This window comes from Mobula birostris, chromosome 1 (assembly GCF_030028105.1).
Source record: "Mobula birostris isolate sMobBir1 chromosome 1, sMobBir1.hap1, whole genome shotgun sequence".
Classification (NCBI taxonomy): domain Eukaryota; kingdom Metazoa; phylum Chordata; class Chondrichthyes; order Myliobatiformes; family Myliobatidae; genus Mobula; species Mobula birostris.
In genome coordinates, this window is record NC_092370.1 from 62,278,386 (window position 1) to 62,302,296 (window position 23,911).

At 40.0% G+C, this 23,911-nt stretch overlaps 1 protein-coding gene across 4 annotated transcripts in view; it reads right to left on the bottom strand.

Annotated features, from left to right (window-relative positions):
• myom1b (myomesin 1b) overlaps positions 1–23,508 on the bottom strand; it is a 182,338-nt gene extending 158,830 nt beyond the window's left edge. For 2 of the 4 annotated variants that reach the window (XM_072255938.1, XM_072255966.1), the window contains exons 1-3: positions 22,974–23,242; positions 21,945–22,129; positions 1,843–2,035 (exon numbers count right to left, since the gene is read on the bottom strand). In XM_072255938.1, coding sequence (XP_072112039.1) covers positions 1,843–2,035; positions 21,945–22,081 — 330 coding nt within the window. In that variant the 5' untranslated portion in view covers positions 22,082–22,129; positions 22,974–23,242. Of the gene's footprint in view, positions 1–1,842; positions 2,036–21,944; positions 22,130–22,973; positions 23,243–23,355 lie in introns of those variants that run through there. The other 2 variants (XM_072255947.1, XM_072255956.1) reach the window with 2 other exon arrangements.
• Positions 23,509–23,911: the final 403 nt, after the last annotated feature.

Below are 23,911 nucleotides of genomic sequence, written 5' to 3' on the forward strand. Positions count from 1 at the left end.
ATTAGACTTCTAAGGCCATAATGTTGCTAGCTACAGGCATTACGCGGAGAGCCACAAGATAATAAGACCATAAAACATTGGCGAGAATTAGCCTATTTGTCCCATCAAGTATGCTCTGCTATTCAATCACGGCTGATTTATTTCCCTCTTACCCCCATTCACACTGTTACTAATCAAGAACATATCATCTTCTGCTTTAAATATTCCCAATGACTTGGCCTCCACAGCTGTCTGTGGCAATTAATTCCACAGATTCATCACCCCCCCGCCTGAAGAAATCCCTCCCCAGCTCTGTTTTAAAGGGACATTCTTTGATTGTGAAGCTGTGCCCTCTGCTCCTAGACTCTCCCATTTCATTGTGCTGAAAAACAACAAAATAAAGTTAGGAAGGACATTCTTAATAGGATTGAAGTATTAAGTTCAGAACTTTAACTCTTTCAATTATAGAAAAGAGTTGGCTCATATTATAGGGTATTAAATAACAGCCATAAAACTGCTTTCTTCTAATTAAAATATAGTTGGTAGTGTCAGGAGTAAGAAATGTACAAAGGACTTCCTTATTTCTAACTGCTGGGATACTCCTCATATTGATTAGCACATCTGTATAGGTTACAGAATATTAATAATAGAAAGCATTAACTTCATCCAGATGAACACATTAATTCATTTCTCCACTAGTTTGCCCTTGTTTGTGGTTTCTCACTCTAATCATTCCTATATATATATATATGCGCAGACATCCCACCCTGCAAAAATTCATTTCAGGGAGGTAGCACCATCAATTTGCGGGAGACTTCCGGGAGAGGTCTGCAATAGAGTAGCTCCTTAGCAGCTGGCCAGCTAGTTTAAATAATGTTAGCTATGCTAATGAACGAATGACACCTGTTAAACTTACCTCAACATGTCTTTTACAGTCTTAACCCACCATGGGCAATAGAAAAGTCACTGTTGCAAACAGTGCAATGAGCAACACTGTCATTATTTTGACCCCTATTAGGCAGAAGTACACTTTAGTGTAGTCTGGGGTGACGTACGTTTTATATTTTTTTGGAACACTCTGCAATGGCGCACTATCACTCGTGCTCTCTCTCTCTCTCTCGTGGTCGCTCACGCGCTCTCGCTTGCTTTCTCTCTCACTCGCTCTCTCTCCCTCTCTTACTCTCGCTCACGCGCTCTCTCTCATGGTCACTCTCACGCCCTCTCTTGCTTGCTTTCAAAAAATTGATTTCCGTGATATTGTATATAATTTGCGGGCATCAGACAGCCACTATTAATATACGGGAGATTCCCGGAAGTTCCGAGAGATGTGGGATGGCTGTATGTGCCCATTCACATGGCCCATCCATTAACGTTCAGTTACTGGACATTCCACTCTGGTCCAGTGTTCAAACGCCACTTCTTCTTGGTTGATGCTCAGTAGCTGAGACATATAGGTGAGGCCCCGGGGCCAAGATTTCACCACAACAAACCCGGGGGTATTTCATGCACACTTCAGACTTCCCTACTTGATCCCCACTCTGCATTAATTTTGAGGCTTCACCTTCCATTTTCAATATAAAGCAGATCTGGCAGTCACCAAAGTCTCCAGGAGAAGAGACACTCTGGATGATGTTGAGAATCTTATGTCCACACATTCAGAGCACACGGCATCACAGCATTGAATACCGCAGCAGCAAATCACCTCCTAATTACCCACAGGCCTTATCAGATACCTTTTGTTTCATCTGCTGCAGGTTTTGTCAGTCCTGAAAACCCACAGAAATGGAGTGGAACCAAATAATCCTTGATTCTAAAGAACTATCTAACGTCTATAGTCTGGATTGAAGTTTTTAATATATTCACCTGCTTATTCAGTGAAATGCGTTCAGCAGACTCCCGGATGGCTACTTTTCTTGACTTATGTACTGCAGTCCTTGCAATGTTATGTTCTTCACTAGTATCCTTTTGGAAGAGCTGAAACTCACCACCAATGTATCCTTCTGACTGTTTGAGCTTTTCATCCTTTACAGCAATATTTCTGCTGACATGTTCGTGGCTAAACAAAGAAAACAGTGTATAAATATTACCCAATACTTTTATACATTGCTTTCCCACTATATTTCCCTTGTACATTGTAATGAGTTACTTGAATTTTATCTGACACTCTTCAGTAATTAAAGACAAGCTTTAAAATCATGCACATTGCTCATTGATTCGCATCTAATGTATTCATCTTAAATGTTAGGGCCTTAAAACTTAAAACTCAGAATTTTACAGCAGATGGTCAAGTTCAAAGTAAAATTTGAGTTCATTGTCATATGCACAAGTACATGTGTACACAGGTGCAATGAAAAACTTAATTGCAACAGGATCAAGGGCTCATAGCATCTTATAAGCAGCATTAACAAGAAAAACAAATTAAACATAGACTAGACACAACCTTTACAAAAAAATTAACACAATTGTATTGTGTATTTAATATTTCAATAATATTTAAGTAATATTGTAAATATATTGTTTAAGCATTCTTTGTTGTTTAAATAATTTATTATGAGTTATACGTAAAAGTATGTGAATGGCGTATGTCATTAAACCACCACTTCATAAGTGCTCACCTCACTAATGTAAAATGAAGTACACGAGTTATTATTGGGCTCCTGTGTTTTTCTTTCAATTGATTTCTGGAGTTACAGTACATGACAAATTCGAACAAAGAAATCAAAGTCTGTTTAAGTGCAAAGTGATCAAAGTGGACATAATGCTGCTAAACTGTAATAATTAGGGTTGTGTTGGTTGATTTGACAATTGAATGGTTGAAGGGAACCTATCATCCTATTATATCAATGCAGAATGAGACCTTGACCTGCACTGTGCACAATTTTGTTCTCTTCACGTGGCCAGGTGGTTAAGGCATTGGACTAGCGACCTGAAGGTCATGAGCTCAAGCCCCAGCAGAAGAAACGTGTTGTGTCCTTGAGCAAGGCACTTAATCACACATTGCTCTGCGACGACACTGATGCCAAGCTGTATGGGTCCTAATGCCTTTCCCTTGGACAACATTGGTGTCGTGGAGAGGGGAGACTTGCAGCATGGGCAACTGCTGGTCTTCCATACAACCTTGCCAAGGCCTGCGCCCTGGAGAGTGAAGACTTTCCAGGTGCAGATCCATGGTCTCGCAAGACTAACTGATGCCTTTATTATTATTATTATCTGCATCAATATTATTCTATAGCACAAAATCTTGCCAGGTAAGTGGAGTATTTATATTTCAGAATGATTAGGAAGTGAAAACTGGTGTTGTCCTGATATCCTAGATGATCATAGGGTTAGAGAAGAATGCAGATGAGATCTTATGACATGAGAAATTGGATTACAATTGGTTGATTGTACACTCTGATACCGTATAGTACCGGTTCAAACATGTTCTATCCATGACCATTTGAAATGACTGCAATCTGAAAGGACATCTAATACCCTTCTCACAATAATAATTGAGCTATAAGGAAAGGTTTGTTGGCCAATTCCAAATATATGAAGATATTTCTACTGGCTTCACTCTGTATTCTTGACAAAGGGAATCTGCATCTGTTAACTTTTCAAGACCCTTATCAAAACTCAGGCAATAACAAAAATTTCTGGCCGTGGTTTTCATAGAAAAGTAGAATAGTACAGCACATTACAGGCTCTTCGGCCCACAAAGTTGTGCTGACCCTCAACCCTGCCTCCCATATAACCCCCCACCTTAAATTCCTCCACATACCAGTCTAGTAGTCTCTTAAACTTCACGAGTGTATCTGCCTCCACCACTGACTCAGGCAGTGCTTTTCATGCTTTTAAGCAATTCAGAAGTCCATCAATTAGATACACTCAGTAATACAGCTGCATGTCCCCTTTTGCTGCAACCTTTTTCCAATTACATCATTTGTTAAAGTGGGGTTCTGTGTCTTCATCTGATTCTGACAATGTGCCTGAATCTGTCCATTCTTGTAAAGGTCACTCAAATTAGAACAATATGGCTCTGTGCTCCTCAGCTTTCTTTATTATTGTAGCAAATAAATATCAGCTTTTACTTTCAACATTTAGATAATTCTCAGGGGAAAAGGCATACAAGCATGAGACAGATCAGGTGGTTGAGTGGTGTCTCAACAATCTTGCACTCAAAGAAAATAAGAGCAAGGAATCGATTGTGGAATTCAGGAAGGGGAAGTCGAGAAAACACACCAATAGAGGGATCAGCAGTGGAAGGGGTGAGCAGTTTCAACTTATACCATAAGACACAGGAGTAGAATTATGTCACTTAACCCATCAAGACTGCTCCACATCATGGCTGATTTATTATCCCTCTCAATCCTATCCTCCTGCCTTCTCCCCATAGCCTATTGGAGACCTGAATAATCAAGAACCAATCAATCCCACTTTAAATATGCTCAGTGACTTGGCTTCCACAGCCATCTGTGGCAATGAATTCCACAGATTCATTACCCTCTGGCTAAAGAAATTCCTCCTCCTTTCTGATCTAAATGGACATCCCTCTACTGAGGCTGTGCACTGGTACTTTATTTAACCACTATACCAAACGTCCTCCCCACATCCACTTTACTCAGACCTTTCAACATTAGATAGGTGTCAATAAGATGCCTCCTCATTCTTCTAAACCTGAGCCGGTATAGACCAGAGACATCTGTTCATTCTTGTGAACCTCCTCTGGATCTTCTCCAATGCCAGCACATCTTTTTTTAGGTAAGGAGCCCAAAATTGTTCAGGATACTCAAAGGGTGAGTTCTACCATAATGTGATCATTGTCTCCTAAGGATTCCTTTACCTTAAACTCCCTAATCAAATCTGGTCCATTACACAACACCCAATCCAGAATTGCTTTCTCCTAATGGGCTCAACCACAAGCTGCTCTACAAAGCCATCTCATATTCATTCTACAAGTTCCCTCTCTTGAGATCCAGCATCAACCTGACTTTCATAATCTATCTGCATATTGAAGTTCCCATCACTATTGTAATGTTGTCCTTTTTACGTGTCTTCTCTATCTCCTGTTGTAATTTGTATCTCTCATCTTGACTACCATTCGGAGGCCTGTATATAACTCCCATCAGGGTCTTTTTACTCCTGCAGTTTCTTAACTCTGCTTACAAGGGTACTACATCTTCTGATCCTACATAATGTCACCCCTTTCTTGGAATTTGATCTGGTAGGTTGTATCCAAAGTGAGATGCTTCTTATTGGGGAAATGGCCACAGGGGTACTGCCTACCTATTTCTTTTCCCTCTCCCGACAGTTATCCAGGCTGTCAACAAACCTTCAGATCTATCCTGGGTCCAACATATGGATAGAATTACAAAGAAGGCATAACAGCAGCTCTATAGTTTTAGGAGTTTGAGGTGATTTGGTATGTCAAAGACTCCAGCAAATTTCTTCATATGTACCATGGATAGCATTCTAACTGGTTGCATTACCATCTGGGATGGAGGGGCGACTTTATAGAATTGGTAAAAGCTGCAGAAGGTTGCTCACTGAGCCAGCTTCATCATGGGCACTAGCCTTCCCAGCATTCAAGATACCTTCAAAAGACAATGCCTCAAAAAGGCTGCATCCATCATCAAGGGCTCCCATCAACCAGGACATGCCATCTTACTGCTACCATCAGGGAGGAGGTACAGGAGCCTGAAGACACACACTCAACATTTTAAGAACAGCTTCTTATGTTCCACAATCAGATTTCTGAATTGACAATAAACCAACTCATGAACAGTACCTCACTATTTTGCTCTCTGTTTGTACAATTTAATTTCATTTTTCATATATTTATTGTAAATTATAGTTTTATGTATTGCAACGTACTGCTGCCACAAATCAACAGATTTCACGACATATGTCAGTGACATTAAACCTGAAAAACAATTCCATGCATTTTCTCTGAATTTACAGAAGGCAATTTCAGCTCTCAGTCTCTTACTTAAGGCATTATAAGTATAAATGTACATGTTGCATCATTGTGAACTAATTAAATCTAAGTTCCCAGGAATTTCTTGCTTGTCCTATGCTGTGTACTATTCATTGCATCATTTATTTTGCTTATTTCTTCATAATTGCCGTAAAGGTAATATTTTTGCAGAATCTGTATATGCTAAAGACCTGAGGATTCCTTGCACTTCAATTGTAATTTATTTACTTGCGATCCACATGCATCTATTTTTAGGCAAGTTTAAACTACTTAGTCATAAAGTTCTTGAAAATTGAAACGTGCCCTTCAGCCCAATATCTCTGCTCAAATATCTTATAGCACTAATCCCAAATATTTCTCCACAACTTCCCATCAAGTATTGCCAGATTCTAACACACTCCCACACACATCACAGAGGAAATTTGCTATGGCCAATTAAATCACCAATGTGCATGGCTTTGAGATATAGGAGGAAGTCAGAACACTCAGGAAAAATATGATAATGTCACACAGAAAGAACCAGAAATCAGGATTGAGCTCAGGTTGCAGGAGTTGTGAAGCAGCAGTTCTTTTAGCTGTGGTATTTGTGATGCCCCTTTCTGGTAGAAATGTCTTCTTGCTTCCTGTGCAGCTGTCTGAACGGTTCTAATAGTAAAACTACTTCTTCAGCACTTGTGGTTTTTACTGCATGTTCTTCATTGCATTGACAATAATCTAGTAATATATTATCTATTGAAAGACCTGTGGTGCTAACTACACACCATGCAGTTATTTTAAGTAGGAGTAAAAGAGATTTGATTATCAAATATTCCAGCTATTCCTTATCCAAAACATTGTTGAACACATGCATGTGATATAGTTTGGTGAAAACATTGGTTCTTGCCAAGTCTGCATATAAATCCTGTGAAGTAGGCAATGGTTTTTGTTAGTCATCAACTGTCTGCTTCAATGTCACCTTGTAATCACAACACAATTCAACAGTTTTGTTCACTGTACATATCACTGCAATTCCTATTGAACGGTCAGCATAGATTATCTTCACTAGGACTCTATTTTATTAGAACTTATTTCACCCTTCCTCCAGCTATTCTTTAATACATATCCAGCAGGTCAAAACCTCCACAGACTGGTTTTGCAGTTGTATTGATAAGGATGAGCATTCACAGTTGTATCTTTGAATATTTCTCCATAATTACCTAGTAGTAAAATAGACAGCAGACTAGACATTGAAGATGGCTATCAAAAACTACAGAGGCATCCTAATCAGCAAGTAGCCCATGGAATGGCAAATGGAATTTAATTTGGATAAGTGTGAAGTATTGCATTTTGGAAAATCAAATCTGGATAGGACATGCATGGTGTATGGCAGAGCCCTGTCAAGTGTAGTAGGGATCTTGGAGTATTTGTACATGGTTCATTCAAAGTAGACTTCCAAGTAGACAGACTGGTGAAGAAGCTTTTGGCATATTGCTTTCATTAATCAGGACATTGGGTATAAAAGATGAGAGATCACGGTGCAGTTGTACAGGGCACTTGGAGTACATGGTTCAGTTATCTTGTTCTATGAAAAATGTTATTAAACTGGAAAGAGACCAGGAAAGATTTGCAAAGATACTCCCAGGACTTGAGGGACTGAGTTATAGGCAGTGGTTGGACAAGTTAAGACTTTATTCCATAAAGCATCAGAGACCAAGAGGTGATGTTTTTGAGGTGTATAAAATCATGAAGATTTATAGATAGGATGAATGCACTCAGTCTTTTTCACAGAGCTGGGAAATCAAGAACTAGAGAACATAGATTTAAGGGGTAATGTCTAAAACGATCTTGAAGGGCAACTTTAAAAAAAAACACCTAGGGTGGTAGTTATGTGGAACCTGCTGCCAGAGGAAGTGGCTGAGACGGGTACAATAATAATGCTTAGACATTGGATGGGTACAAGGATTGCAAAGGTTTAAAAGGATTAATTGCTGGCAAATTAGACTGTCTTGGATGGGAAATCTTAGCATGGGTCATAGTACATAGAACATGGAACATAGAATATTGCACAATAGTACAAGCTCTTCAGCCCATGATGCTGCACAATCTTTTTAACCTACTTTACGAGCAATCTAACCCTTCAATTCACACATAGCCTTCCATTTTTTTAATTCAGGTGCCTATCTGAGAGGTTCTCAAATGTTCCTATCATATTTGCCTCAAGCACCACATTGGCAGTGCATTGCATGCACCCACCACTGTGCAAAAAAAGTACCCCTGACATCCCTCCACATTTTCCTTCAATCACTTGAAGTTTTGCACCTCAATTAAGTCACCTCTCATCGTTCTTCCTCCGAAGAGAAAAACCTATTCTCATAAGCCATGTTCTTCAATCTAGAATACATCCAGGTAAATCTCCTATACACCCTCCCTGAAGCTTCTATGTCCTTCCTATAATGATGTGACCAGAAATGAACAGAATACTCCAAGTGTAGTCTAACCAGTGTGTTAAAGAGCTGCAAATTTGCCTTGCAGCTCTTAAATTCAATTCCCTGACAAATGAAGGCCAATACACCATGAAAATTCTTAAATACCCTATTAACTTGTGTGACATCTTTGAGAAATCTCTGGACATAGACCTCAAGATGCCTCTGTTCCTCCACACTGTCTGGAATCCTGCCATTAACCCTGTATTCTGCCTTCAAGTTTGACCTTCCGAAGTGCATCACTTCACACTTATCCAGATTGAACTCTATCTTCCACTTCTCAGCCCAGCTCTGCATTGTATCAATATCCCGTTGTAAATTATGAAAACTCTACACTGCCTACAACAATACCAACCTTTATGTCATCTACGGACTAATTGTCCCACCCTTCTACTTTCTCATTCAAGTAATTTATATAAAAAAAAACAAAGAGCAAGGGTCCCATAACAGATTCCTGCATAACACAGTAGGTTATTGACCTCCAGACGGAATACGCTCCATCTACTACCACTCTCCACCTTCTGAATCTGTGCAGCCGTGTTTCCCTGAATCCCATGCCTCCCGTCTTCCTGAAATGAGCCTACTTTGGGGAACCTTTCAAATGCCCTACAAAAACCCATATACACAACTTCCACTGATCTACCTCCATCAACTTGTTCTGTGACTTCTTAGAAGAATTTGATCAGGTTCATGAAGCACAGCTTTTTCTTCACAAAGCCATGCTGACTCTTCCTAATCAGCCTATGCTTCGCCAGATGTTTATATATCCTGTCTCTAAGAATCCTCTCCAATAGTTTGCTCTCCACTAACATAACTCACTTGTATAAGACCATAAGATATAAGAGCAGAAGTAGGCCATTTGGCCCATCGAATCTGCTCCACTATTCAATCTTAGGCTGATCCAATTCTTCCAGTCATTCCCACTCCCCTGCCTTAAACCCATATCCTTTGATGCCCTGGCTAATCAAGAACCTATCTATCTCTGCCTTACATACACCCAATGACTCAGCCTCCACAGCCACTCATGGCAACAAATTCCACAGATTTACCACCATCTGACTAAAGTAATTTCTCTGCATCTCAGTTTTAAATGGACATCCTTCAATCCTGAAGTCGTGTCCTCTTGTCCTAGAATCCCCTACCATGGGAAATAACTTTGCCATATCTAATCTATTCAGGCCTTTTAATATTCAGAATGTTTCTATGAGATCCCCCCCTCATTCTCCTGAACGTCAGAAAATACAACCCAAGAGCTACCAGACATTTCTCATACGGTAACCCTTTCATTCCTGGAATCATTCTTATAAATCTTCTCTGAACCCTGTCCAATATCGGTATATCCTTTCTAAAATAGGGAGCCCAAAACGGCACACACTACTCCAATTGCAGTCTCACAAGTGCCTTATAGAGTCTCAACATCACATCCCTGCTCTAATATTCTGTACCTCTAGAAATTAATGCCAACATTGCATTCGCCTTCTTCACAACTGACTTAACTTGGAGATTAAACTTTAGTGCATCTTGCACAAGGACTCCCAAGTCCTTTTGCATCTCTGCATTTTGAATTCTCTCCCCCATCTAAATAATAGTCTGCCTGTTTATTTCTTCTACCAAAGTGCACGACCATACACTTTCCAACATTGTATTTCATTTGCCGCTTCTTTGCTCAATCTTCTAACCTATCTAAGTCTCTCTGCAGGCTCTCTGTTTCCTCAACACTACCCACGCCTCCACTTATCTTTGTATCAGTGGCAAATTTAGCCATACTGTAGTCCAAATCATTGGCATACATTGTAAAAAGCAGCAGTCTCAACACCAGCCCCTGTGGAACTCCACTGGTAACCGGCAGCCAGCTAGAATAGGATCCCTTTATTCCCACTCTGCTTTCTGCCGACCAGCCAATGCTCCACCCATTTTAGTAACTTCCCTGTAATTCTATGGGCTCTTATCTTTCTAAGCAGCCTCATGTGCGGCACCTTGTCAAAGGCCTAACGTTTCTTGGACAAAGGAATAACATTTGCCTCCTTCCAGTCCGATTGCCAGTGAGGATGCAAAGATCATTGCCAAAGGCAGACAATCTATTCTCTCACTTCCCGTAGAAGCCTGTGGTGTATCCCTCTGGCCCTGGAGACTTATCCTTACTAATGTTTTTCAAAAGTTCCAACATATCTTCTTTCTTAAAGTTAAGATGTTCCAGCATTTCAGCCCGTTTTATGCTGTCCTCCCTTTTGTCAAGATCCCTCTCACTGGTGAAAAGTGAAGCAAAGCACCTCCCTTAGCTCCTCTAACTCCAAGCATGTTTTCTTTTATTCCTGATCGGTCGTACCCTCACTCTAGTCATCCACCTCTTTTTCACATATGTGTAGATGAATCCTAAGGTATTCCTCAATTCTACTCACCAAGACCTCCTCATGTCCTCCTCTAGTTCTCCCAAGACCCTTCTTAAGCTCCTTCCTGACTGCCTTACAACTCTCCAGAGCCCAGTCTGATCCTTGCTTCCTAAACCTTAAGTATGGTTCCTTCTTTGTCTTGACTAGATGATCCACATGTTCCTTCACCCTACCATCTTTTCTCTGCTTCAGCAGGACAAACTTTTGCAGAATCCCATGCAAGTGCTTCCTAAACAACCTCCACATTTCCCTGGTGCATTTCCTTGAGGGCATCTATTCCCAATTTACACTCCCTGTTCCTGCTTAATATTATAATTCACCCTCCCAAATTAAATACTTTTCCATACCGATTGCTCCTATCCCAGTGCAAGACTCAGGGCGTTATGGCCATTTTCTCTGAAATGCTCACCCATCGAGATCTGTCATTTATCAGGTTCATTACCTAGTACTAGATACATTATGGCCTCTCCTCTAGTCAACCTGTCCACATATTGTGACAGGAATCCTTCCTAAACACACCTAGCAAATCCTGTTCCTTCTAAACATTTTACACTAAGGAGTTGCCAATCAGTATTAGGGAAGTTGAAGTCATCCATGACAACAACCCTGTTATTTTTGCACCTTTCCAAAACCTACCTCCCAACCTGCTCCTCATTATCTGTTTCTACTGAAGGTCTATAGAATTACTCCCTATAAAGTAAATGCTCCCTTCCTATTTCTGATTACACCCATACTGACTCAGAAGATGATCCCTCCATAACATACATCTTTTTGGCTGCTCTAGTACTATCCCTGGTTAGCAATGCTCCCCCCCCCCCCCACCCCTCCTCTTTTATCTCCCTCACTGTCCCTTTTGAAATATATAAACCCTGGAACATCCAGCAGCCATTCCTGCCTTTGTGACAGCCAAATCTACAATGCTGTAGTTCATGTACTGAGCTATGCTCCAAATTCATCACCCTTGTTTTTAATACTTATTACCTTAAAATAAACACATCAACCTATCCAATTGACTGCATTTATGTCCTATGCATTATCTATCATTCCTCACAGTCTCTCTACATGTTGTATTTCCCTTACACCAACTGCTACATCCTCTGTCCTGTCACTCTGGTCCTATCTCACTGTTAACTTAGTTTAAAGCTTTACAAATGCATCTATCAACCTGCCTACAAGGACATTGGTCCCACTCAAGTTCAGGTGTAATCTATCCCCTTTGTACAGGCCATAACTTCCACAGGAGAGATCCCAATGATCCACAAATTTGAAACCCTGTCCCCTGTAACAATTCACACATTCATCTACCATGTTTTACTATTCTTACCCTCACTGGTGCGTGACACAGGTAGCAATCCAGAGATTACTACCCTTGTGAACCTGCTTTTCAGCTTCCTAAATAGCTCCTTATATTTGCACTTCAGGAAGCATTCTTTTTCCTTACCCATGTCTTTAGTACCAATATGACTTCTGGTTGCTCACCCTTCCTCTTTTAAATGCTGTGGACCCAATCTGAGACATCCCTTACCCTGGGGGGCAATATGCCATCTGGGAAGAGTCTTTCACATTCACAGAATTTCTGTTTGTTCTCCTAACTATTGAATCCCTTTTTCCACTGCTCTCCTCTTCTCCCTCCTTTACTTCTGAGCTCCAGAGCAAAACTCAGTACCAGAGACCTGGTCCCTGTTGTTTTCCCCTGGTAGGTCATGCCCCCAACAGTATCCAAAGCTGTATACTTACTGTTGAGGGAAATGGTCACAATGGAATCTATCTGCCTATTTCCTTTCCCTCTCCTGACAGTCACCCAGCTACCTGCCTCCTGTATTGTAGCTGTGACTACCTCCCTGTAGCTCCTATCTATCACCTCCTCATTCTCCTGAATGATCTGTAGGTCATCCAGCTCCACTCCATTTCCTTAACATGGTATGCAAGCTACACTAGAATGGAGAACCTTCCAGATTTGCCACATCTTGCAAGAGGAGCACACCACTACCAAGATCCATTTTTGTTATCCTAGTTAGAAAAGAAAGAAGCAGCAACTTGATAGATACTATTTCTAGCCTCAGCCTCTTCTCACTGAAGCCTCTTGAGCCAAAACCTTAGTTCCCCACTCTGTCCACTCACACTATGGCCACACGCACAATGGCTGCTCCAATTCAACCTATCTTCATTTTATTGGCACTTGCCTACTACTTGATAAACCAAGCAATCTCAAGCTCTGCAGAATGCCCTGACAGGCCCCACTCACTTTTAAAATCTGGCACTACTTAGCACAGGTAACTACTCCTACAGTCTCAAGCTTTGTAGTAAATTGGGCTGACGTACCTGTTTCCATGTTCTATGACTCTAAATTTAAGCGTGCCTTTGACAATCCATGCTGAACATTTCTTTCCAATCTAACTTCACTTCTCTGATCCAATCTTTCCCAATTAATCAGTTATCAGCATCAGCTGCACCATTTGTCATTTGAAACAGCTGACAACAATGGGATGTTAATCATTTCAATTTGGCATAAAGTTTTCAATAATTCACTGGGATATGTTTTCAAGTTCATTGTATGTCAGTGGGACTTAATTTATATAAATCAGAAATACATTCTTGTCCATAAATAAGTGGTATGCTGCCATGATGTTGAGGCTCATGTTGATGCACTGACCATTTAATCATGACACAAAATACTCTGCAGATGCTGGGGTCAAAGCAACACTCACAGCATGCTGGAGGAACTCAGCAGGTTAGGCAGCATCCGTGGAAACGAACAGTCAACATTTCCGGCCGAGACCCTTCATTAGGACTGAAGAGGGAGGGGGCAGGGGCCCTATAAAGAAGTTGGGGGGAGGGTGGGAAGGACAAGGCTGGTAGGTTCCAGGTGAAAAATCGGTAAGGGGAAAGATAAAGTGGTGGGGGAGGGAAAGTAGGGAGGTGATAGGCAGGAAAGGTGAAAAAGAAATAGGGGAAAGCACAATGGGTAGTAGAAGGAGGCGGAACCATGAGGGAGGTGATAGGCAGCTGGAGGAGGGGGCAGAGTGAAACTGGGAGGGGGAAGGGAGGGGGAAGGGAGGGGGAAGGAATTACCGGAAGTTGGAGAATTCAATTCAATTGTCATTTTGTCATTGTCAGGGTGGTTAAATGCTAGGCAAGTTAAATTTTTCCATTAACCACATCAACTTCAGTTTGGGTACATGAGCCTTCTGTGAGTTCTTGCTCTGACAAACTGCAGCATTATTGGCATCTTTAGCATTTATCAGTGGCATTTCTGTAGATGTCATAGTTATGCATGCAAAATCAAATGTGAGAATCTGTGTGCCTAATAACTCTGATTCACTTAGTTCATCACTTAAACCACAAAGACTTTCTGTGCAGCATGCAATCAAAAAAAGCCACCAATGTTCCAGTGCTGAGTAAAATCCTTCAAAGAGATACATTCATCTGAGTTCAGATTCCTTTTGATGGTTTTCTTGCACTCTTATGAACCACCATTTTCTTCAGCTCCCTCATAACCAATTAACACCATGTTGCTTGTTCCAGCAACATTTCCATGAACTGAAAGGTCACTGCACTGCAGTTTACTCATCAAGGCTTTCAATGTTGCTGCTGAGTAGTCATAATGCCCTGTAGCCACTCTTACAATTCTGCACATGCATCATACATTTACCTGCAATACAGTGGTAGGGATGAAAGGTTTTTGATGGAAACCTAAGACAATTCCTTTGGTATTCATCTTTTGCATATCAGGGTCATCATCATTATGTACCATATAGTATGACTGGGATAATCATGGTCTAGGAGCATGATTGTGCTTGGCAAATTCTATAGCACCTATCCAATATCCTATGGTTTGTTGCTTTATGCTCTCCTACTTCTCTAACCAGGGTAAAAAGCTGCCTTCTACTTTAGTGAAATCCTTATGAGGGCGTTAATCAAAAATCTGCTGGAAGTCCATATAAGTAACAAATCGTTTCTTTGATAACGTCAGTAATCTCATTGATTTCCTCATGTTTTAAGTTGATGAATATATTAGATTATCATTGCATTTGCGTTCAATTTACAATGATGTGCAGTCCATCCAGCAATATAATGAAAGCAAATATGTAGAGATTTTATCAAAACAGTCAAAATATTCTGGGGGGGGGGGAGATCCATTACATCAATGCTAATTCTCTGAAAGAGCTACCTATTAACCCCATTTCCCTAACCTTTTCCATTGCTCTGAAAATGTTTCATTTTAAAATTTTCATCTGATTTAATTTGAATATTATTATGGAATCTGCTTCCACCACATTTCAGGCAAGGCATACATTAATGATTCAGAGGAGTTTTGTCTTATTTCCCCCCCCCAACCCATGGATTTTTGGTCATTTATTCTAAATCCAGATTGTCTGGTTTTTGACCTTTCTGCAAATTGTATTTGACTACCTCCGTTAAATCATATCCTCTGTTGCACTAAGAAGAAAAATTCCAGGTTCTGAATCACTAAAGACCATAAGACATAGGAGCAGAATTATGTCATTCAGCTCATGGAGTCCACACCGCCATTCTATCATGGCTGATTCCGGATCCCACTCAACCCCATACACTAGCCTTCTTACCATATCTTTTGATGCACTGACCAATCAGAAAACTATCAACTTCCGCCTTAAATATATCCATGGACTTGGCTTCCACCGCAATCTGTGGCAGAGGGTTTCACTATACTCTGGCTAAAAAAAAAACCCCTTCTTACCTCCGTTCTAAAATGTCACCCCTCGATTTTGAGGCTGTGCCCTCAAGTGCTGGATAGCCTTACTATAGGAAACATCCCCTCCACATCCACCCTATTTAGTCCTTTCAATATTCGGTAGGTTTCAATGAGATCCCCCTGCATTCTTCTAAATTCCAGTGACTACAGGCCCAAAGCTGCCAAACACTCCTCATATGTTAATCCCTTCATTCTGAAATCATCCTCGTGAACCTCCTCTGGACTCTCTCCTATAACAGCACATCCTTTCTGAGATATGAGGCCCAAAACTGTTGACAATACTTTAAGTGCAGACTGCATAGTGTCTTATAAAGCCTCAACATTATCTTCCTGCTTTTATATTCTATTCATCAAAATAAATGCCAATATTTCATTTGCCTTCTTTATCATAGACTCAACCTGTAAATTAACCTTTTGGGACTTTTGCACAAGGACTCCCAAGTCCCTCTGCACCTCTGATGTTTGAACCTTCTACCCATTTAGAAATAATCTGCACTGTTGTTCCTCTTACAAAATTGCATTATCATACATTTCCCAACATTGTTTTCCATCTGTCAGTTTTTTGCTCATTCTTCCAATTTGTCTAAGTCCAGGTGCAATCACGTTGCCTCCTCAGCTCTACCTACCACTCCAACTATCTCTATATCATCTGCACACTTTGCCACAAAGCCATCAATTCCATTATCTAAAATCAATGACAAAATATGAATAATAGCAGTAACAATACTGACCCGAGGAACAGCAGTAGTCACTGGCAGAAAACCAGAAAAGGCTCCCTTTATTCCCACTCACTGCTTCCTGCCTGTCAGCTATTCATGCTTGTATCTTTCCTGTAATGCCATGGGACTTCATCTTGTTGAGCAGCCTCGTGTGTGGCACCTTATCAAATAAATGCCTTCTGAAAATCCAAGTTATTTACATCCACTGTTTCTCCTTTGTCCACCCTGCTTGTTAGTTCCTCAAATAACCAACAGATTTGTCAGACGAGATTTTCATTTACAGAAACCACACTGACTTTGACTTATTTTATCATTAGTTTCCAAGTACCCCGGAACCTCATTCTTAATAATAGACTCCAACACTCTCCCAGCCACTGAGGTTAGGTTAGCTGGCCTATAGTTTCCTCACTTTTGCCTTCCTCCCTTCTTAAAGAGTGGAGTGATATTTGCAATCTTACAGTCCACCGAGACCATGCCAGAATTAAGTGATTCTTGAAAGATTGTGACCGATGCATCCGTTATCTCTTCAGCAACTTCTCTCAGGACTCTGGGATGTAGTCCATCTGTTATCCACCTTAACACCTTTTAGTCTGCCTAGCACTTTTTCCTTTGTAATAGCAATGGCACTCACTCCTGCTCCCTGACACTCAAGGACCTCTGGCACACTGCTAATATCTTCCACAGTGAAAACTGATGCAAAGTATCCATTCAGTTCATCTATAATTTCTTTGTTAGCCATTACTACCTCACTAGCATCAGTTTCCAGTTGTCCAATATCAACTCTCACTTCCCTTTTACTCTTTATATAACTGAAAAAAAACTTTTGGTATCCTGCTTTATAGTATTGGCTAGTTTGCCCTCAAATTTCATCTTTTCCCTTCTTATAGCTTTTTTAGTTGCCTTTTGTTGGATTTTAAAAGCTGCCCAAACATCCAAATTCCCACTCACTTTTGTTACCTGATATGCCCTTTCCCTGTCTTTTATGCAGTCCTTAACTCCCCTTGTCAGCTACGATTGCCTACCCCTGCCATTTCGGAACAACTTCTTCTGTGGGACATATCTATCCTGTGTCTTGGGAACTATTCCCAGAAACTTCAGCCATCACTGCTTTGCTGTCAACACCGCCAGTAACCTCCTCCAATCCAGGGCTCAAGCTCCTCTCTCATGTCTCTGTAATTCCCTTCATTCCATTGCGATACTGATATGTGTGACTTATGCTTTTCTCTCTCAAACTGCAGTATGAATTCAGTCATATTATAATCACTGCCTCCTCAGGGTTTCTTTACACTTAGCTCCCTAATATTATCTGGGTTATTACACAACTCCTAATCTAAGGTAGTATTTTCCCCGACTAGGCTCAAGCACAAGCTGCTCTAAAAAGCCATCTCATAGTCATTCAACAAATTCCCTCTCTTACGATTCGACACCAATCTGATTTTCCCAATCCTCTTGCATATTGAAATCCCTCATTACTATTGCCACATTACCCTTATTGCATGCCTTTCCCAACTCCCTTTACAATCTCAACCTCACATCTTGTCAACTATTTGAAGGCCTATATATGATTCCCATATTGGTTTTTTTACCCTTGCAGTTTCTTAACTTCACCCACAGAGATTCAACATTCTCTGACCCTATGTCACCTCTTTATAAAGATATAATTCCATCTCATACCAACAGAGCCACACCACAACCTTTGCCTTTCTGCCTGTCCTCTCAATACAAAGTATATCTTTTGATGTACCTTTGAGGGTTCAGAGGAGGTTCATAAGGATGATTCTGAGAATGAAAGGGTTATCATATGAGGAATGTTTGATAGCTCTGCATCTGTACTCGCTGGAATGTAGAAGGATAGGCAGGGAGAAATCTCATTGAAATCCTCTGATTGTTGAAAGGGCTAGACAGAGTAGATGGGGAAAGGATGTTTCCCGAGGTGAGGGAGTCTAGGACAAGAGAGCACAGCCTCAAGATAGAAGGGCATCCATTGAAAAAGCAGAGAAATTTCTTCAGCCAAAGGGTGATGAATTTGTGGAATGTATTACCACAGGCAGCTGTGGAGGCCAGGTTATTGGGCAGAGTTGATAGGTTTTCGATTGGATATAACCTCAGAAGTTACGGGGAGAAGGCTAGAGAGGGGGGAGAAGAGGATCAGCTATGATTGAATCATGGGCCAAATGACCTAATTCTGCTCCTATACCTTATGGTTCTATGGTCATATGATCTTAAGCTCCAAACAGTGGCCTTCTTTCAACCAACGCCCACAACGTCATACCAACTAATCTCTAATTGCACCACGAGTTCATCCAATTTATTCCATTGCTACGCACATTTAAATATAGCACATTCAGTCCTGCATTCTTCACCTTTTTGAATCTTGCCTCTGTAGTACAATTTATCTCTTAGTTCTGTCTGCATTTGTACCCGATCATTGAGTTGTCCTTCCTTACACTCATGTTACATCGATCATCTACTTGTAAACCTGCAGGCTTATCCTCAGCTCTATCATACTGGTTCTCATCCCTCTGCTATATTAATTTAAGCCACTCCCAACAGCTCTAGTAAACCTGCCTGCAAGAATATTGGTCCCAATCTCCCTCATCCTAAATGAGCACCTTGTTTTACATTGTGGATGACAGACAGTACAAAGCTCCTTTCTAATGTGCTTCAGGAATTAGCAAAGTACTGGTTATTGGCATCTAGTGCTCCATGTCACAAGTCTAATTGAATGCAGTTGATGTCCAATCAATGACTTAAAAAGCTTTACCACAGCTTCCTTTTTTTTGTTTCCTACAGCTCCATTTATAAAGCCAAGAAACTTGTTACTTGTTTCACTTGATTAGTCACTGTCAAATAATGGAATTTAGAAACTATGAACTTTCTTCACTTTTTAAAATGTCATTTGCTTCTCCTCTTGTATCATTTTAAAATATTTGTTGCATTAAGTGTCATCTGTTATGTAGGTGCCTGCTGCAACACCAAGTCGTCTCCAAATGCTTCTTACAGTTCTCTTCATTCTTTTCTATATTTCTAATCTTTGTTCCATCCATAAATTTTAAAATGCTGCCTCCTGTGCCCAAATGCAGATTAATTAAACTCAGCAGAAGTAACCAAGGCCAGCTTTACATTCTGCCTATGAAAGGAAAATAACTACTATTCATTTTCTGACATTCAACCTATTTTATATATGTTATTACTATCACTGTAATTGCACAGACTTTCATTTTGCTAGCATTTCAATTATTATGTAGTATTATCTCATCTGAAAACATTGCCGGGTTAATCAGATAGAATTTCCCCTTATCACTACATTGCTAGTTGTCATTTATTAGCCAAGAGGAATCTAACACTCTTGGGCAATTGTCTCCAGATGTCTTCCCACTGTCAATGATAGTCTGATTAACAAATTGTTATCTAATTAATTCTTCTGCTTTTTTAGGTTGAGGGCATGTACAATTTTCAGTCCTCAAAACATCTGATTGTTTGAAAGATTGTGGAATCTGCAATTGCAAGGATTTGGAGGTTTGACTAATAAAACAGATAACTAGCCCCTATTTATGTTTTTAAAAGAGTGTTGTGGGACTGCACAATCCCTGGTGTCAGAACAAAAAAATTCTGCACCTAAATTCATTTGTATCAGATGTGAGATGTGTGAAGTATGATCAAAATACTACCCAGCCCAATCACAAACAAGAGAAATCTGCAGATGCTAGCAGACTAAGCAACACACACAAAATGCTGGAGGAACTCAGCAGACCAGACAGCATCTATGGAAAAAAAAGTGCTGTCGACATTTCAGGCCAAAACTCTTTGGAAGGATTTTGGCCCAAAACGTCGACTGTACTTTTTTCCATAGATGCTGCCTGACCTGTTGAGTTCCTCTAGCATTTTGAGTGTGTTGCTTGTACTACCCAGCCCAAGCTTTTTTGGAAAATAAATGAGATTGAAATTGCTTTGCAGAATAATATAACAATGAAGTCATGTCTATAGACACAATATTAAATTTGCTCTTTGATCTGGCTCAGTCCATCACCATAGAAAAAGTGCTAATGCAAAATACTTTCAACTTCAACATAGGAAAGCTCAAATCTAGTAACAAATGTACCAGTGTTTGATGGTGGCCAGGCAAATAGCTATTATAAAAAATGCAATGCAATTAGTGTGGCACTTAAAATCCTTCATGAGTCACACATAAAATTAATACAGAAAATTTTCTAGCTCAAATGCTCAAAATCCTGATCTGAATATTTTGAATAGAAAACTCCCACAAGTAGTATATACTCGTGTTCCCAATATAATGTCATAATTGATAGTGACAGTTACAATAAACTAACTCAGAAGGAACAACATTGTCTGTGTTTGCTTAACTATTCAAAGTGACCCTCTTTACATGCCATCAAATGATAGATTTCTGAGATTGAAAAATTGTTGTTGACATCCTCTTGTTAACAATTGTTTTACCTTTCTCCTAATCTCCCAAACAAAAACGATTTGGCTCTCATAGCAGAGAGGGCAATAGTCATTTAAAAATAAAACAGTGAGAGTTTTGAGCCTAAGCATTCCTGTAAGGGTGAAAGATAAAAACTGAAAGTCGAAGGAACCCCCTACAGGTTAAGGGATATGGAGTGTTGGTTAATGAAACAAAATCGTAGTGGCAGTAGTGAAAGTGAAAATAGAAGTGGCTCTACAGGACCTGTAGAGGACAAAGTAGGAGAACAAAATGGGGATAGGAGATCACACTGGTGGGCAAAGATCAAGGAAAGTATTCGAGTAAAATAAGTATATTAAAGGCAAAAGAGTATCCAGAGAATATACGAGGTCCATTAGCAATATGTGCATGGAGTCAAAGGATATGGGTAGGATCTTAATTGAATATTTCTCATCTGATTTTACTGTGGAGAAAGCAATTGAAGTTGGAGAATTCAGGGTGGAGGATAATGGAATTTTACAGCAAATTACCACTGAAAAAGAATATATATTAGATATCTTAGGGGTGTTAAAGGTTTGCTAGTATACTTTCATGTTCGTAACATAATGGCACCAAACTATTTTACTATGTTAGTGGTACAATATATATGCAAGGTGCATTTATTTCCATTGTTATGCTTGGCTGATTGTAGAGCTGAGAGATTAACCCTCTCCCTGCTTCACTGCACTACATACTTGTGACTGACTAGGCTACATGCATAATTGGGTGTTTATAGCATGATTTCAATCTCAAATTTACAATAGACTAGTATAAAACAAAAATACATTCAAATCAACCATGCTGGAAGAAACTTGTGAATTTATCAGCACCTGAAAGATTTAGATTGGTCTATTAAATGGGATCATTCAATTCACCATACCATTTTGTGGGAATCAACTCAATCAAATGGCAGTCACTTTAAAATTTTGATCTAATGAATACTCTCAGAGTGAAAGAGTTTAATTGGAATAGATCGATGTTTTCTGAGATCCCTAGCTTAGGCTAAGAAATTGTCCCGCACGTTGATAAGATTTAATAGTTATTTAAATCAAGATCCCTGCAGATGATTAAGAATTTATGTTCAGACCAAATCCTGGAAATTTGTTACAATTTTGGGAGCGTCCGCTGTTGGCATACATTAAAATACAACGTAAACACGGTTTACATATTGGAGAACTTTGCAAATTCGTGGTCGGTGTTCCATCCCCAGTCAGTATGTGACCCTGAAAGCGTCTTACCCATGGGAGTGAGTTGTAATTTTGCGCTTTTCCTCCAGGCGGTAGTCTTGCATAGCGGACTGCAACTGGCTACTACGATAGTTACGGTCATAGTGCCGGTGGTGCTTCTGGTAAAAAGGTAATGATAGCGAGGACATGCTGGCAACGTAATATCCAACTCTTACGTTGTATGAATTCTCAGGAATCTGCTCGTAGATAAAGCAGAAACAAAAAAAAAAGTAAATCAGGTAAAGGGCTCAACGATCTGCTCCATTAATGTAAACAGAATAAACCGACAATGATGTACGTAGGTCATTGTCAGTGGGTGAAGTTTAGAGTGCGCTGAAGCCGAGATATAGGTAACAGGGTTCTGATTTATTTCATTTTGTTTCTTTTTCTGGTCCAACCATAGCCGGTCGAAGTAACAGCTCCAGCAGTGCAGAGAAACATTTAAATCCTTACATCTAGCAAAGTTTCAGTATAATTTATCATGATTGGCAAGAAATGCGAAACAAAAGTACAGGGTTTTTATTATATATATATATATATATATATATATCAATCATATTAAATAAAAATAATTATAATTCGAAATAACCGGCACTACTTTCGATCGGTTTAAATAATTATTTTAAATAATCCGTTTTAATAAACACAATTAGCTGCAAATTGACCATCGTGCGTTGCATTTGCCACACTTACATCCAACTTCCCATTCTGTGTTCAATTTTCTATTTCAAGATGAATGTTAAAGTAATTCTGATTGAATTGTTAACATCCAACCACATAGAATTCAGTTGAAATATTATACGGGTTCGTTCTTGCTCTCTAAGTGTGCCCTTTATTGTAGATAACCCTGACACAAAACCAAATTAATAAAACTCAGTGATTCTGACCGATCTCGCCAGTTGAACTATGTGTTGAGTGCACATTTAGAACTGCACCGGTCAGCTGCCAACGGAACTTTAACTTTTTAACAAGGCAAATGACATTTAAGTCACAGAACCGCCACAAGAGCTGCTAAATCTACTGAGAATCAGGCGCACTTACCAAATGTCAAATGTTTTCTGGGATTTTGTTGTATATACTAGAGAGAACGCTCGGTGTGATGTTTCGGGGAAAGCGGCTGCAGAGTTCTGTACAAAAATAATGTCTCCCGTCAGTGGAATGTAAAACCAGAGTCCCGACCTTTTATGGTTTGAAGGATTGATAAATATAGCACTAGAGCAAGTAATCAGTCTCCCACGGCTAGAAATCTCAAGGGATTGCATGCAGGTAAAGAGCTGTTTAACATTTCATGCAGACAGAAATAAGAGTTTGCAATTAATGGAGTTCAAGCTTCAAATTGCCGATCCCTTTTACCCACTCGCTTCTTAAATCTGAATACACACCACTAATTTTAGCCACCCTCTGCCCCTCTCACGGGATTGACCTGATAGCTGATCCGGTGATTGCATACACATATGTGGACTGAAAGGTGCCAGGATCACAATCTTCTTAGCGGTTCTCTGATTCGAGGTGACCTGCCTCCTCGCGAGTTCGGTGGATTTTGAAATGACTGATGAATCCGTTGTAGGATCCGCGGACGGTCACAGATGAGGCGAAGGGATGTGGAAGATGGAAATGGGACGTTTACAGGAGCGGGAGGCGTCTATGCAAGATTTAAAAAAAAATCAACAGGTCTCCAAAGCAGAGGTTCAAGACAAGGGACTAGGCTCTGCCTCATGGATTTAACACACGCGTGCACACATACACAGATGTAGAATCACAAGTATTCCGACTTCAAATGATACTTCAAGAGCAATACTAAACATTATGTGCGGCCAAAAATTATGATATTCAAGAACAATATATGTATTAATTTCAAAACCTGGCTGTTGCATCAATAGATAGCTGAACAAGCTCATTTTGTGACCTAAGTTCCAACTGCCTTGTACAACTTTATTTTCTTAACTCAAAAGAAGTAACACAGACCAATCCATGCACTG